At 40.9% G+C, this 15,984-nt stretch overlaps 1 protein-coding gene across 1 annotated transcript in view; it reads left to right on the top strand.

Moving 5' to 3' along the window:
- Nucleotides 1-15,984, top strand: part of cfap299 (cilia and flagella associated protein 299) — a 68,661-nt gene that overhangs the window by 10,156 nt on the left and 42,521 nt on the right. The window contains exon 3 of the mRNA XM_076104352.1: nt 6,315-6,405. Within this exon, the coding sequence (XP_075960467.1) occupies nt 6,315-6,405 (91 nt within the window). The remainder of the gene's footprint in view (nt 1-6,314; nt 6,406-15,984) is intronic.

The following is a 15,984-nucleotide window of genomic DNA, read 5'->3' as shown; positions in this document are numbered from 1 at the left end:
ATAGTGCTGATTCCTCCCACCATCATCCTTAAACCCAACTGGTCCTTGAGTCATTGTCTCCTCTTTACATCCCTTAGTTCTAGTGACTTTGCACTGTTGCACAGGGTAATTTGCTTCTCACATCGTGCACCCTCACACTCAGGCGATCCCTGATGTTTGATCATATTTGATAGAAACCGCCTTGCTTTGACCTAAACCTGGAGCACTACAGCTTAGTGCCCCTGATGAAGGGGAGGAAGTGGCTTCCACATCATAGAGCTCTTCTAATCAGGCTAAAGGCCAAACTGTCATCTTTTCCTTTGTACTTCTAGATGGAGGATGTGAATGATGGATCACGTGGTCTGTTAGGCAAAGTCTGAAGGACAGGTTCTCTAAGATAACTTTTTAAAGTGGTTGCCAGTTTGGCAACCAGGCATCCGTTTGTAGTTGCCAAAACTGAAAATATGTTTATCGTTTTTAGTCAATAAAACCTCACCGTCAAAGAACTTAATTTGCTCCGCCAAAAGGATGTACAGCATTGTTTGGATTTAGTTATGACTGTAACAGCAACATTTAAATTTTACATTTTACGAATTCATTTTTGGGTTTTGCTATTTGCTGCCCCTATCTTTTATGATTAAAGGACAATAATTGGTTGTCAATTTCTTAAAATGGCTGCCATTAGCAACCTGGCAACCCTTAATTGTCAAGCCCTGCTGATATGTAATCTCAAGGTTTTTCATCACCTTGTTTTAATAGATTTTGGAGCGTAAGCATGACTCAGTAGTTTTGGACGAGAATATTGAGTACCAGCCGCTTGTGACCAGAAATAAGAAATAGATCTGTCACAATTTAACTGCTAAGGAAATTCTTCGCTAATCAGCAGCTAAAATTAGTTGAAAAGAACTTTTAAATGGTTTCATGTGTGTTGCTTTGCATCACATTGTAAGCTAATAAACTGATGAGGAAGAAACCACACTTTCAACATGTGCAAGACAGACAGGGACGTGAGCTCGTTCTTTCAATTTAGGACTCTCATCGCAGTAGATATTCTTTTCCAAACTTTTGACCTTTCCTCTAGCTCTATCCAAATCTGCGCATCAGATTTCACTTCTGACTCCCCCGTGTTTGAACCGTCGTATCCATCGCTGCATGCACCCCCAAATGTAATACATCTAATTTAGCTTCAATAAGAGCTCGGTATGAAAAAGATGACAGTGATTCCTTTGATCCCCCTTCAAACACACGAGCACTTCGCAGGCAGGCAAAGCGCAAATGTGTGACCTCCCCCCAGCCCCCAAAAGCCAAGGTGGCCACAATACACAAAGAAAGCTTCAGGTAGAATATCATGCGTAGCACATGTGTAACTGATACATTCAGCTCATTGTAATCAGAGGTGACAGAGGATTTTAGAAAAAGCCCAAAATAAAGTAAATTGTCATGCTGTGTGGAATTTCCCTCGGCGTCCACCAGCCCAAAATAATATTTTCCAGAAGATTCTTTTTCCCAAGCACTCTGAGGAAAAATATTCTGGTGCAGTATGTGTTGTTCCTCAAGAAATCATTGTATTATTGAAAGTTCCCATCTGCCATGCTGTCGAAAAGCTGCAGGCTAATGCAAGCTTCAATTGGTCTCCAGAATAAAAGAAGCAATGATTTCAAAGCGCGACATCTGTTACGCGTCACGAAATGAAAATCTCTCGGAAAACACAATTTGTCCGTTTGCTGAATATTTATTTGCAAAACGAAGGCTACGAATTACGAAGGAATGCTAGCCCCCCCCTCTTACCTCAAAGCACATTTTAATGACATATCATTAATTATGCTGGGATTTACTTGCTGTAGCAAATATTTGCACGTGTGAAAGAGGACACAACCCGATACAGATCAAGTTTGTTTGGCAAGGCTGATGAAATTGCACAGAAGTTGGGGCTCGGGGGCAACGTGCTACAGTATATTGAATTTCTTTACTATTCCCTGTAATAACAATAGTTCCTCCTCTCAGCTCCTCCTTTCAGCTGTGCAAACAGATAACGGATTAGTCTTTGAGTCCAGCAAAGAGATGGCTCGTGGTTGTAGGTCAATGACAGCTAGGCTAACACAAAATTCAAAGGTGACAGATGTGAACACATGCAGCAGGAAACACATGTACAACAAGCACTTATAAAAGCGTCAAAGTGCAAGCAAGAGGGAACACACAGATCAAGTTTTACACAGTCGTGTGGACTTTGTCAACCTGTTTTTACAAGATTACTTACACAACGATGGTATGTAAATATTACATTCCTTCACCACAAAATTAAAAGGGAGTACAGCATTAAAAACTTTGGTATTCAGATCAGGTATCAAAAACCGATTCAAAATGTAAAATGAATACATCAGTCGAGAAATTGCATTTCCGGTATGCTCATCAGTACAGGAAATAGCAACGCTTGAAACAACACAATATTTTACGTGGTTACTTGCAATTTTGAAATGTTAAAGTTTTTTGACAAAATAAAATTGTACCTCACAATGCACTTTTTCAGCAAAGTGAAATGCAAAGTTATTTTTCGCGCAATCATAACAAATCAATATTCTGTAGACTGACTAACGCAGCACATTGTGGAGCCTCTGACCTCCATAATTTACCATCGTCTATAAACAAAATGTCCAAATGAAGGAGAGAAAAAATAAGAAAGAGCAGGTGGCTTGTTGAAATGACAGGTCATTATTCTGTGAGGTCACGTTTTACGATTTCAAGTGAAGCAGTAACTCAAGGAATTTATTTTTATACATTTATACATCTGCACAATAGAATCATCAAAGCTAAAAGATATAAGAAATACAAAAACACAAAATCCGGAACATGTTGGAAAATGTTGTACTGAGAATAAATAGTTTAAAATGTCCGTTTAGGAGGCTCATGATCCAGGAAGAGGGCCCCTGGGTTTCGGAATGGTGGAGCACATTTCACTGTAGATCTGTTTAAATACATGTGTAAACACACTTGGAGGATAGTTGCTGTGCAGTAACAGCTGTTCACCCCCAACAGAGGTGGACAAAGCGCTCTATAAACTCCTGATTATAACACAGTGAACAGGTTCCTGACAACCAACAAGCACATTGATTGATTTTTAATTCAGTTACTGGATGTGACATTTTCCTGCAATAGTTATATAATTTGTGATATTCGGACTGGAAACACTATGTTGATGGCAGGTGTTGTCCCATCGCCTACTCACCTGGACTGACTGCAGTGCAACACCTGGAGGCTTCATTTCTTTACTATTAGTTGCAAGTGTAACAAGGGTATCGATGGAGCATCTTTCTCCACGGCCAGGTGCTAACATTAACTTTAGGATACATGTTAATACTTTAACTTTGTGCTTTATGGTTGCTATTTTAACACTTTGGGACTGTTTCCATGTTCCAGCTAAAATCTCTGATGATGCCTAAGTTGCAGTAATTTAGCAGTAAGCCTCCCTTACTAAACTAAACAACGTCAAAACAAAGATTAATGTGTTTCTAGCACCGAAAATCCCTCACAGTACCTAACTAAGTATTTCCCGATCTTTTACAAACCTAACTAAGTATTTCACAATCTTTTCCTGAACCTACGTAGTTTTGTTGCCTAAACCTGACTGAGTTCCGTGTTAAGACGGTAGTTTATTTAGTGAAAGACCGTATGCATGTAACGAGTGGAAATTTACACGTTTCGCTGGCTTTCGCCGAAAAACGCAGGAAAAAGGACGAGTAACATTTTGAAAGATATCATACAAACCATTGTATGAAAACACAATGGTTCACGTTAACGCAGTCTTTGAAAGGGAAGGGCGAGTGGAGGCGTATTCAGCTGGTTGCAATCTCCAACCACACCACTAGATGCCACCAAATCCTACACACTGCCCCTTTAAATATCCAAGAAGCTTTGACACTGACACTCACAGAGCTTCTACATTCAGATTTATGTTTTCTGTGGTGTTTCCTATTTTAAACTGGCACAACAACACAAATACTTTGTCAAAGTAATTTCATATCTGTAGGACAGATGCTCTTAGAAAGATGTACTTTTTTGTATTTCAACAAGCCAGATGTCGAGCGTTCACAGCCCTTCCTGACTTCTTTTCTACTAATGCCAGAGCCCACCTGCCTTGACCACAATCCAAAAACAAGACACTTAAAACACACGGCTAGATCCCAGTTAGCTTAATACCTCGTCATTAGCCACTAATAACCATCATTTAATAGCAGAATTCTTGTTATCCCTCCTAAATGAGGCTTGATAAGAAATTCGTTAATTGACGGGAAACTCAAACTTGCAGCGGTCCATGTGTTTTGCTGAAGTATTATTCACTCTCCGTGACTGTGTGTGTTGCTTTAGCTACTGGATGGGGTAACCCCAGTCACTTGCCTCCTCAACACCTGTGTTTACTTTGGGGCCTTCGGCCCCCATGACCCAGCAGCAATCCTTCACTCACTCAGAAGATGGAGTGAGGTTCCAGCCTCCAAATATGTGCTGTCCGTGCACTTTTAGCACTGTGTGATTCCTCTAAGACTTCCATTATGGGGGCACAGGCCAAACGAGTAGTATAAATTACAATCCTTTCCCAAATTCTTGTCAATTTAAGCATTCGGATCCTGTTCTCTTTTACTGTAATGTTAAGCTAAGCTAATAGCAGACGTTGGCTTTGGCGTTTGTTCCTTCTTGTTGTGGCTGTTGAGGTCTTTTTAAAAAGTGCTTTGGGTATGGAAAGTGGATTTGAGGAGCCGTTAATGTAGAATATAAGCAAACCTTCTTTGGACGGTGAAGCAGACCCAACTGGATTCAGCAGTTTTGAATATTCAGTACGAAAGAAACAGATTCATGACGAGGGGGGGTTGCAGGTTCAAACTAACAGGTGTCCGTCAGACAAGTTTGGGATTATTGCTTCAGTATTGAACCTCAGCACTATTTCTGTGTCCGTAGCAACAAGTACCCAAAGCTGACATTTTTCTTTTTTTTTATATTTGTTTAATGTCCTGATTCAAATCATAATTTTGCTCATTTCAGAGTTCCTTTGCAGCTGTCCAGCGTTCTTGTACACTTTGGCTTCTTTTGGTAAACAAAGAAAGGGTTTAATTTGTTTCATATTTCTGAAAGTAAGCTTATCCAAAGAAGTACTGCTTTGTTATTGGTACTGAAACTCAGGTATGTTATCGAAGAATTGCACGCGATACCCAGCACTACCCCTGTGTTTTGTTAGTTGAAGTATTCTTGAGCAAGGCACGTAAATCTCATCAATGCCCGGGAGAAGGGCGGGCCGTTGCGGAGGTATTGTATCCGCTTACGGGCCTCCTTCCTCGGGTTAACGTCGGTGCATTTAGACCTGACCCTGGACACTACCAGGTCTGGGTAAATCCAAGCAAGTAGGTCAGTTTTTCCCACAATGCACTTGTAGTGTAAGGAAAGGCTTGGGCTTCATCAATAGAAGTAATGGCCTTCTGTGTTTTACCCCACTGTGCTGTAACTTTGATTTAATGAGCGGGCCCCTGCTGTCTTTCTTCTTCTGCATTCTTAACCACAACTGAGCGGCTCCCAACGACCTGTTTACTGCCTCCGACACGTTAACTCGCTGTGGATCCCGTGAATGTTTTGCACAGTCAAATCCTGGACGCGAGCCAGACGTCTGTTGCTCGTACTGCAGTGTAAACTGTTCAAATATTAGTGCCAGTGTTTTTTCAGGTGTGGATACATTAGTGTGCCGCCAAAAAAACCCACGTTTCCATGGAAGCCGTGGCCAGCCCAAAAGTGTAAAATGCTGCCACAGTATCATATGGAGTCATTAGACTGAGATGTAGTACTGCTCCTCGTACTGACATCAAGAAAGGCAGCATTGTGACATTCTTCATGATCTTTGTCGTTTTCAGATTTTTCTTTCAGAATAATAAACATTCACTTATCAACAATATTTATGATTATATCTGTTCAAAAATGGTATTTTGAGTATTTGGGAGCTTGGCAGTTTTCACTAGACGGCAGCTAGAGTCTATCCCATGACTTTGATTGCATGTCATGCTCGCTTTCTGTTGCATCCTGCATGGTAATTCATAGCTTAAACCTATTTAAATGTGTCATTAATCATACATTGTAAGCTCTTGTATGTGTTTTATTGTGCTATAGGAAAGTCCTGAATACATGGAAAGGAAATATCTCTCTTCAATGAGGAGCTTAGTTTAGCAGAGATAGGCCACTGCGAAGTGTTAAAGGGTGGAACGCTTCCATAAAGATCCTTTAAGGCTTCATGTGACTTCTTCTTCTTTTTTTTTCCAGGTTAAGAGAAACATTTCAAACCGTTTAAATGTTGTCTTTTCCAGGACGCTGGCAAGTGCAGGAAAAGAGCTCAAAGATAACTTCCTGAAAGCCCTGGCAGAGCGAGAGGAGGCCAACCGCAGTGGGAAAATGACTGTGAGTACGTTATTACACCACTCCAATTGCTACGTAATGGGATTCCCCTCAAATATTTCTGCAATTCCATTAGGATGGGAACAGAATCCATACTGTGTCAAGTTGAGTGGAAATGCCCCCCCCCCCCCCCCCCCCCCCCCAAATACCTCGAGAGCCAGCTGCCCGCCCCTCTCCCATCCATAAAACCCCATTTACCAAACTCTCCACCTTGTCCGAGGTGTGCCTTTTAGATTGAATCACCGCCATGATTTCTTAAGGGGCCTCACCTGAGGAGAAGCCTGAAGGGGTATTACCAAGCCACTATGCATGTAACTAGTCTTTAATAACACACTGTCCCCTCACAAACAGACACGAGAAGGGTAACCTAGAGACGTCATAGTTTGAAGTGTAGGGTGGCTGACCATGTCTTTATATATTATATTTGCGGTGAGGACAGAGTCGTACGTTTGTGCACGTAGTTGCCAAGTGTGAGAGGTGCCGAGGAGATGCCCGGCTGAGTGCTGAGGTTTCTGGCACATGGTCGTCTTAAAGCTTTACAGAGAAAGGTGGCCGGGTGTTTCGGTGGGAAAATAGGGTGCTGGGTCCATTAAGGCTATAGCTGTCCGGTCCTAGTTTATCTGCAGTTGCAGTTGAGCTCCTCAAGGGCCTCGTCTCCCGAGTTCTGTCTGTGATTTCCACGGACAGAATCTCCAGGTGCAGCCGATGAGTGGCGACCGTGTGTGGTGGGCTCCATCGGGCCGTGACCTCCAGCACACTCTGGGGGCAGCTTGCAACAGGGTGTGAAGCGGCCGGAAACGAAAGTCCACAGCGCCGAGTGTGAGGTACTGAGAATGCCTCCTCTGGGTCGGGAGTGAGTTGCTGGCCCAAGAAAAGAAAGAGCACTTATCTTTAGGTCTCGTTTAAGAGTGACGGTAAGATCAAAAAGGCGTGTTGGCGTGGCATCGTGATGGCACATCTGTCCTGAGTCTGCATGCTTAGTTCAACTTAGATGCACCAGGGCGAGATGGTTTTAACTATAAACATTACTTTTAACACAATTAACTGTCTCTACTAACAGTGCATGATGAATGGATTCTGTACCGTTTGGGGGGGGGGGGGGGGTTGCATTCAGCTTTGTTCTGCAGGGATTATAAGTGTTGATAGACTCTAAAAATGATTCACTTCCAAGATGCTGGAGTACAAAAAAAAAGGAGTTTTGTTTGACCTCCACTTACCTGCCCCTGTGGGCTTTGCAATTATGAGATCACATGGAGTGCACGGAGGGGAGTAGAGGTAGTAACACCAGAAGTTTTCCCGCTGGATGTTTCACTGTGTAAACAGAACTTTTTCTTTCAGCTCTTCATAACTTAAACCATTTGAGAGATACGTCTTTTTTTCCCCTCTCTTACAAACCTCCGGTGTACAATGAAGTGATTTAAAGCATTCAGAGAACAGAGACAAAATAAATAAACAAGCAAAATATCCTGTTGTGTCACCAACACTGCTTTGCTGACGTGACGTTTTCCCACCTCTCCTTATTCTTTTCGTCTCTTAAGAGCTTCCTTTGCCGAAAAAATTGGATCAGGAAGATGTTTATTTTCCTTTGAGAGCCCCACTCTGTTTAAAATTGAACCCACATTGGTGCGCTTAATGCCGCTGCTCTGTGAAACTGTTCAACAGGTAATCCTGATACAGTTTGACGAGGCTTGACCTCGGCGGTATATTTACATTACGCAGATGTATTCCAGACATCCAAACATGTGTTGTGCCTTATTCCATGTACTTTACATTCATATTCTACTGTATGTATGTACTTTGCTGGTATTTACACATATGTTACAAATGCTGTATTTTCATATTAACTTCAGCCGCATGAAGAACTTGGACACGGTTTGGATTTCTTCCCTCTGCTCTCCGTTGCACCTACGATCCTCTTTATAAGAAGTGTCACGTTACCCACGTTAATCTTCGATAGGGTTCAACAATAAGACCACCCAGCGTTGTGAGGTATCTTTCACGCTGTTCACGAGAGCTTTCTGACGGCCTTTTGAAACACATGACTCAGCTCCTATCGGCCAGGCTCCTCAAACCCGAGGATCAGTCCCACTAATGCGTTCCAGCTCTTCATATCCACTCGTCTTTAATGCAAAGCAGTCCCTGTCCTACACGTGCTTTTCCACTTTTTTCCCATTATTTTTTATGTTTACACATTGTTATTTTAAGGGGGTGACACCCCAGGGGGTAAATAATAATACATACATAAAAAGCTTTATTGGATAAAGCCAGGTTTCTAGTTTCATTATGTTGACATTATTAGTATCAAAGGTTTTTACAAAGGGAATTTTTATCATCTCTTTTTTATCACATAAATCAGAAAATACTGTCCTCAGCCATAAATAATAACATTTTTTGTCATGTTTTTAGAATTATAATGTTGTATTAATCAGGTTATGAAAGATGTGCAAAAACCTTAAAAATAAAGACGAATATATTTGTATATAAGTGCTCCTGAAGTGGAGGTTTCAGGCTGAGAAAGTTGTTTGAGGAAACGGCCTTAAAAGATATGTATTAAAGAAGCAATCCTTAAAACTTAAGTCCTGGTTGATTTACAATCATTTTTTGAGTGAAAACAATTGTATTCTGCTCAGACTTTAATCTTGGGCTGCGACTGAAATTCCACACAAACTCATTATTGTTTTCCAAATTGTGTGCGTAGTTCCAATTTTTGCGTGTTCACAATGTAGATAAACTGTAACACAGAAGTTTATCCGTGGAATGCCACCACAGACGTCCACAGATGACCAGTTTGTAATACTGCAAATATATAAATACTGAAATTACTTTCATCAGTGGATCATCGGCTCAATCACCATTGTGTTACCTCCTTCGGCGATAGACAGTGACATAACAGACATTTATTTAAAATGAAAAATGTATTTTATATTTTTTTAAGGTAGTGAAATAAACACCGAAATGTCTATTTGGGTTTCTTTCCACTAGAAGGCATGTTTTGAGGGCAAAATGGCCAAAATGTCAAAATTGACCAGTGATTGAAAAATGTTTTTGCCTCTGGTGTCTCCCTTTAAGAAGCATTTAAGTCACTCTATCGTGTATGTTTTAAAAGACCCATCAACTTCATCAAAACATAATAATCCTGTCTTCCTTCTAGTTGAATTCAACATTTTCTTTTTAATGCATTTAAAATCCAAATCAAACACAAATTGCCCAATTTGTTTTATTTGCCTTTGAACTTTTAGTGTCTTTGTGGTGAGCTCACCCAGTGTTTGCCGCTGCCGTCTCAAGTATCACCCACTTCATTCATCATAATAAGGTTTCATCACTGTGGAGAAAAGGACTGTTCGGACACAGAGAATCGTCCATTTTTTGGGCGCAGAATGGACGAGGAAAAGAAAAATACTGAAAGCTGAGTTATTGGCTCCCATTTAAATGGATGACACATTCATTGTCGTCTTCCGTCTCATTTATCAGAGCTCCTTTGTCTCTCCTTTTATGTCCTGCTCAGCCTTTCAAGTCAGGTTGAAATTACACCTGTCACTTAATACACTCGTCAGGTTCATCCGTCTCTTCTGTCCCGGCCCAAACCGCCTTACAAAAGATTGATAGCAGACATGACTCTTGATGAACAGAGCTCCTCCTCCCCTTTGTGTTCAAGGCAAAAGAATACTAGGAAGTGGATCCTATTTTGCATTCAAAGTACTGACTTTAAAACATTTTCCCGTATGGTTATTGGTCTGTAGAAGGAGCCCTCCGCTATCTTTCTGATCAGCTGAACTCGTAAAGCGTTGCCTTCATTGTGCTTCCACTTCCCCGGCCCGGTTGCGTAAAGCTGCCTCGCTGCCAAAAGTCACACACAAACAAAAGCTGCACCTGGGCAGCTTTGGCTCTATTTGCACTGGGTAAGAAGTTACGTTTTTTATCAAACCCAGGTCACACCTGCGCAGGATGCCTGAGGGGTGTCCATTGTTGGAAGGTTCCCATCTGAAAGTGAAAGGTGTGCTGCCTCCACCCACTCTGCTCCCTGTTTGTTCTCAGTTTGTTGAGAGGCTCTGATGGTATCAGTGTGGAAATTGCAACACATCAAATTAATGTTAAACTAATGAACTTGCTCAGTTATGCAGCAGCTATGCATGAAGCACTAATGCACTGACATTTATAGGGTTCTTCAGCCAAAACTGAAACACTGAGATTTATAACGACTATAAAAATGATTGAAATAAATGAGATAAATGTAAGCCATGTGCCAAACTCTAGTGAGTACCGTAGTTCATAAGGGAAGTAGCAGACATGTTCAGAAATGCCCCGTCCTGCAATGTTAAGATATCATGTTAGAAATTGCTTGTTGCCAAATCTGCACCAAAAACGTATTACTTGTAGTCTAACCTTCCACCGAATTTAATTTAAATGTGTGAGCCTGTTTTGAGCTAACTAGTTAGTTATAGTAATGGGATAGTAATGGGTTTTAAAGTTAATTTAATAAAAGATGAATCTGTCCAGATTACACCACAAGGACTGGGCCTTGATACGTGCTGCTTCTGTGAGATCATGTAGTTTGGCGTGATGAGCAAAACTACCAGAGTATGACAGAAGGGAGAAAGTTACCTTCCACTATTTGAAAAAGTATCATGTCAACCAAATCACATTCACTAAACGTAATGAATTATATCAGACTGATAGTATGAGATGGTGTCATTGAATTAACAGTGAATAACATGTGGTTACCCATGGTGCATTACATGACCGACATGATGACTGATGATGATGTGTTTCACCTTCATCAAATGTTGTTGACCAAAGAACACAATGTACGCTGAAAGTAAATATTCACTCCCCTTAAATATATATTAAATATGTTTCTTATTGTGTCGGTGAAGCCGATCACTCATTCGGTAACAAGAGGGAACGTCGATAAAACAATAAAGAGGGACTGTTTGCTCCCGGCTCATTCCCAAACAGCAGCACTGTCACAGAAGTCAGTTTGTTGTGTCAGCGGAAAAAAGAGCTAACTGATGGGAGTCACATTCAACCCGTCAAATGTCTTGAACAAGGAAACAAATGGTTAACAAAGCATTAATCCAAAGATTTGAACACGTGAACGATATGGTGCTCAGTTCATGATCAGATTGAGCGTGAAACGTTCTCCAGAAGAACTCATGAATACATAATGTGAGAAACTTTCTACATTAAAAAACATGACAATGTATGATAGGAATCAGCCAAACTACAAAAAACAAAAATAAAGCGTATGTTAGAAAACTAAGTTAAATCTATAACCTATTCCACTTGATGAATGACTTCATGTTTCCAAAGCTCCTGAATATATCGCACTCTTGAAAGCATCTAATTCAGTTTTTTGTGCAGTTTTTGTTTCATTTACTAAATTTAGTTGTCCTAACGTTAGTTGATACCAATACCAGTGAAATTCCATGATTCTGAATATCCAATTGGACACCGCGATAAAAATCAAAAACAAAACAAATACTTGAAAATACAGTCCTTTATTATCCATACCTGATGATCCACCTCAAGTTTCTCGCCCAAAACACACTTTTAGAAGATTGTATTTGAACACATCATGATGGCGTAACAATTTTCCTTTGCTCAATATCAATTTTTACTGAATAGAGTTTGAAAGCAGCATAACGATAACGTCTCTCTATTTCAACCGCCGTACGTTAGCTGCTCCATTATTTAGCCTACAGGACTGTGCTTCATCAGAGTGACTTCCAGTAGAAAGAAGAGTGCGTTGTAGTTGTGATTGTTGACAGTTGTAGTTGTGATTGTTGACAGCCAATAGTTAACTTGGCCAAGAATGAACATTTAAGAACTTATGCAGTTCACCAAAGGGCAACGTCCACAGACCAGTGTGGACATTTTAAAGATAAATGTATGTATAATATATATAATTTTGGAAAAGGTGACAACAATGGTTTTACATTATCAGATATTTAACTCATCTTACTGTCATTTTATTCAATATGAATGCAGATTTTTTTTAAATGGAGACATTAATAAAAGTTCTCCAGATATTTTCCTCCTTTTAAGCTATTTTGTGAAACTAATTTTGTCGGTTTAGAAATGATTTTCAGTCTCCCACCCTTTGGGTTGTGGAATTTAGCTGGCTGGCCTGCGCTGCGTGTCTCATGCCCAGAGGGGACATCCTGCATAAAGGAAGTGTTTGTCTTTGGTCTGTGGACCCAGCCAGTTCTGTATTGATAAGCTCCTGTCGCTATAGATAATAAGGTGGTCAGTCATGCAGCCCAGAGATCAAGTATAGCATTGAAATTAAAGAGGAATTCCCAGCCCTATTGCGTTACAGGCCGTGTGTGTGTCCCCGCTGCCCAGTCCCCTTTGTCCCGGTCATGGGCAGTAAAAATAACAATGGCAAGTTTGATTTCAAAGCAGCAGGACCAAGGTGGACGGCCTTTAGAAAGGAAAGAGTCCTGCAGGGCTATCGTATGACCTTGACTTGAATGGTGTCACCGAGTTGTGGAGAGGTGGGGATAAGGCCCCAACAGTTTGCAACCATCTATCAAGTGGACAAAAAAAAAAAAAGGACTTTTTTTGTCTGGAGAAGCGACCATTGTGATATTTGAGATCACCTGATTGGCATCTATTTTCTTCTTAAGACTTGATTCCACCTGATACAGAAAAACCTACACGGCATATACCCTAAAATGACCAACCCTGTTCTAACTGTTGTATTGGCTCTTGACCCCCCCCCCCCCCCCCTTTTTTTTTACTTTGGCTGCACTTTCTCACAGTTGCAGGTCTAACATTTATCTGTGAAATATTACTTTTGGCTGATAACAAGACGTGGATTTCACAGCCAGTGTCTTAGTCTATAAAAAGAGAATGGATAGCCGAAGCATTATGTGTTATGTTAGTCCACACAGCCAACATGGCAGCTGTGCCCCGTCTCTCAATGTGCCCAATCTGCCACAGAGGGATTTGGAAAGGAATGAGGAAAACTGAACTGCCCGCATGTTATACAATTGTCTTCTAGAGCTTTTTTGATGAATGCCAATTGAAAGACAATAATAGATTAATTTGATTCATGCGTATTTGAATTATTTCGACAGGGTTTCCTCTGAGAGATGCAGCTGCTAGAGCTTTTTTAACGTGCAACATTTTCTTGATTGAGAGCATAATTAGTTGGTGGAGTCACAAAAGCCAAATCCAGTGAGAACACGCCGAGGGCCATTTGGATGCCGTCACAGGGCGGATGAAAGGTTTTGTTTATCCACGAAATCAAACAGCACATATCCCCAGAATGCAAGCGGCACTACTCGACTCACTGTTTTGCCACTGAAAGCCTGGATGAGCTCCGCTGTAATGATTTCTTCTGCGCCCTCCTCCCTCCTGTGAACAGCTGCTATTGTCCAGAGACGTCGCCCCAAAAATGTGGCCCCCTGGACCAATTTCAGAGCGAATGAAAACGGATACACTTAATCTAATCTCTCCTTCTTCTTTTTTTAACTCAATGCGTTTAGTGGATTTTTCAAAAATGTCGGGAACACATCACCATCAAAACATCCGTCAGCTTGATTTGCCACTGTGAAGATGGGGAATCGTATTAAAGCTGTCAACGTGGTATCAGAGGAAGTCTTGCATTAAGTAGAGGCCGTCTGGGAGTCTGGATAAACTATCGTCTTTGTCACCCGTCCTTAGGAGCTCTCACTTTTGACACAGCTGAAGATTTATTGGAAAGCAGATTATTGAAGGGATTACTGTATTTTCTTTTGGTATTTAAACCAGTCTCCCATCTCCTCCTATATCTATATCTACATCTACACCACAGGCAACAAAGACTGTCGATACAGGAACCTTGTTGCCCTTTTGCACTGCAACACTTTAACAGCCTGTAACCTGGGGCTTTTAAAGAACTTTGATTTATCAATGTATTCTAAAAACTTTTGGATATACACCATTATATAAGCAAATCAGGACTGGCTATACGTTATGTCTTTGTGGTGTTTGGTAGCCGATTGAAGTAAACGGTTTCAGGTCAAGACAACAACGTAAGAAGTGCCAACAGGTGTGCTCCATTATTCTACTACTTTTTATAAATAGTCGGTTATCCAGGTTGATAGAGATGCAGTAGTAAAATAGTTGTTACCGTTGTCCTTGTTGTAATGCGACGATTTAATTGACCCTTCGCTAAGACCCGCCCTCAAACGCAGACTGACCAATCACAGCGAAGCATCGGCTCTGCTCCATAGAATCTCATGATAAGTTTCAGATTTTCTTCATTTTTCAGGCTGGTTTAGTGGATTTTGAGCTGGTCGTTGTTACACATTGTGTAAAAGTGCAGGCTGGTCTCATTCAGCATTCGTAGAAAAAGCTACAGAAAATAAGGGACCCTAATTCGCGGATATCCCACAAGGATGGGTCCAACCAATCGTATCTGTGATCTGTAGTCTTCAGCTTTTCTTTTTTTTTTTACATGTTTTGAAGGTCCCAGGCTTCTCCCCGTCAGAGAAGAGTTGTACTGTGAGGTTGAAATCATCCATTGCTGTAATCAGTCATTATTTACGGCCATGTTATCTTTTGCATTCCTTTCATTTGACTTTTCATTGACTTTTTCTCTCCAACTCCCATCCATGTATTAGGAGGACACAGTGTGCATGTGCATGTCATTTGTGAGGGAGGATAGAACGTCAGTGTTAAATACTACCTAAAGGATTCTGGCTCGTCCCTGGAGGAATGTGCACCTGCCATGTGCAGGCGGTGTTTTTTGCATACTCCTTTGGCTCAAAACACTTTGTGTAGCAGGTCCTGTATTAAACCTGCCACGCTCTGAAATATAGTCATTTAAATATCTCTAAATCAACGGGAATGGATGGAAATCAGTGTTTAAAAAGCATCTTAAAATAAGTCTATTAATTTATTCTTCAAATTCATTTACAGCCTCACATTCTGAAATGACAATATATAAAGTTGTATTGATGCAATGCATACCATTCATTGCAGCCTTTGTTTATTCTTCAGCCTCCCATCCTTCTTACGTCATCCCTTTGGATTTCCCTCCAAAACAGTGATTAGATCATTCCAGTTTGTGTCTGGACCCATCTTCTTGTCGGAGAGGAAAGCCAAAGGGTTACTCCCAGTCTGAACTCAACTTGTGAGACTGATCTGGACTGTGAGGCTGCAGGTGCAGCGAAGATTTATCTTCCAAGCACTTTGTAACTACCGTATCCATTTGAAAGAATAGAATACGTATCTGTTCTAAAGGAGGACAGAGCACAAATCATCAACTGATCTAGATCCTCTATTTGGGTCAATTTATATCTAATCTCTTTAAATAATGCGGGAAAGGTCTGTTTTGTATTGGCAAAAAGGAGTAAGTTGTAATTTATTTGAAATAGAAGAGAAGTCCAACCGACCTTTGTGTTGTTAGCATGAAGAACACTCTTCGCAGCTCCATCAGGACTATCCATCTGTTCACGTGTTTTAAATCAAAGATATAAATCCAGCTGCTGCCTCGCATCATTTCAAGATATGGCAACTCATTTGTGGAACGACATCCAGACGGCAACCTCTGATTCTAAAAAAAAAATGAAGCCAATGTGGAACTGCCTT

The sequence above is a fragment of the Anarhichas minor genome, unplaced genomic scaffold (assembly GCF_050575085.1).
Source record: "Anarhichas minor isolate MPS153535 unplaced genomic scaffold, ASM5057508v1 ptg000030l, whole genome shotgun sequence".
Taxonomy (NCBI): domain Eukaryota; kingdom Metazoa; phylum Chordata; class Actinopteri; order Perciformes; family Anarhichadidae; genus Anarhichas; species Anarhichas minor.
Note: the sequence above shows the minus strand (reverse complement) of the source record. Positions and strands in the feature narration are given on the sequence as shown.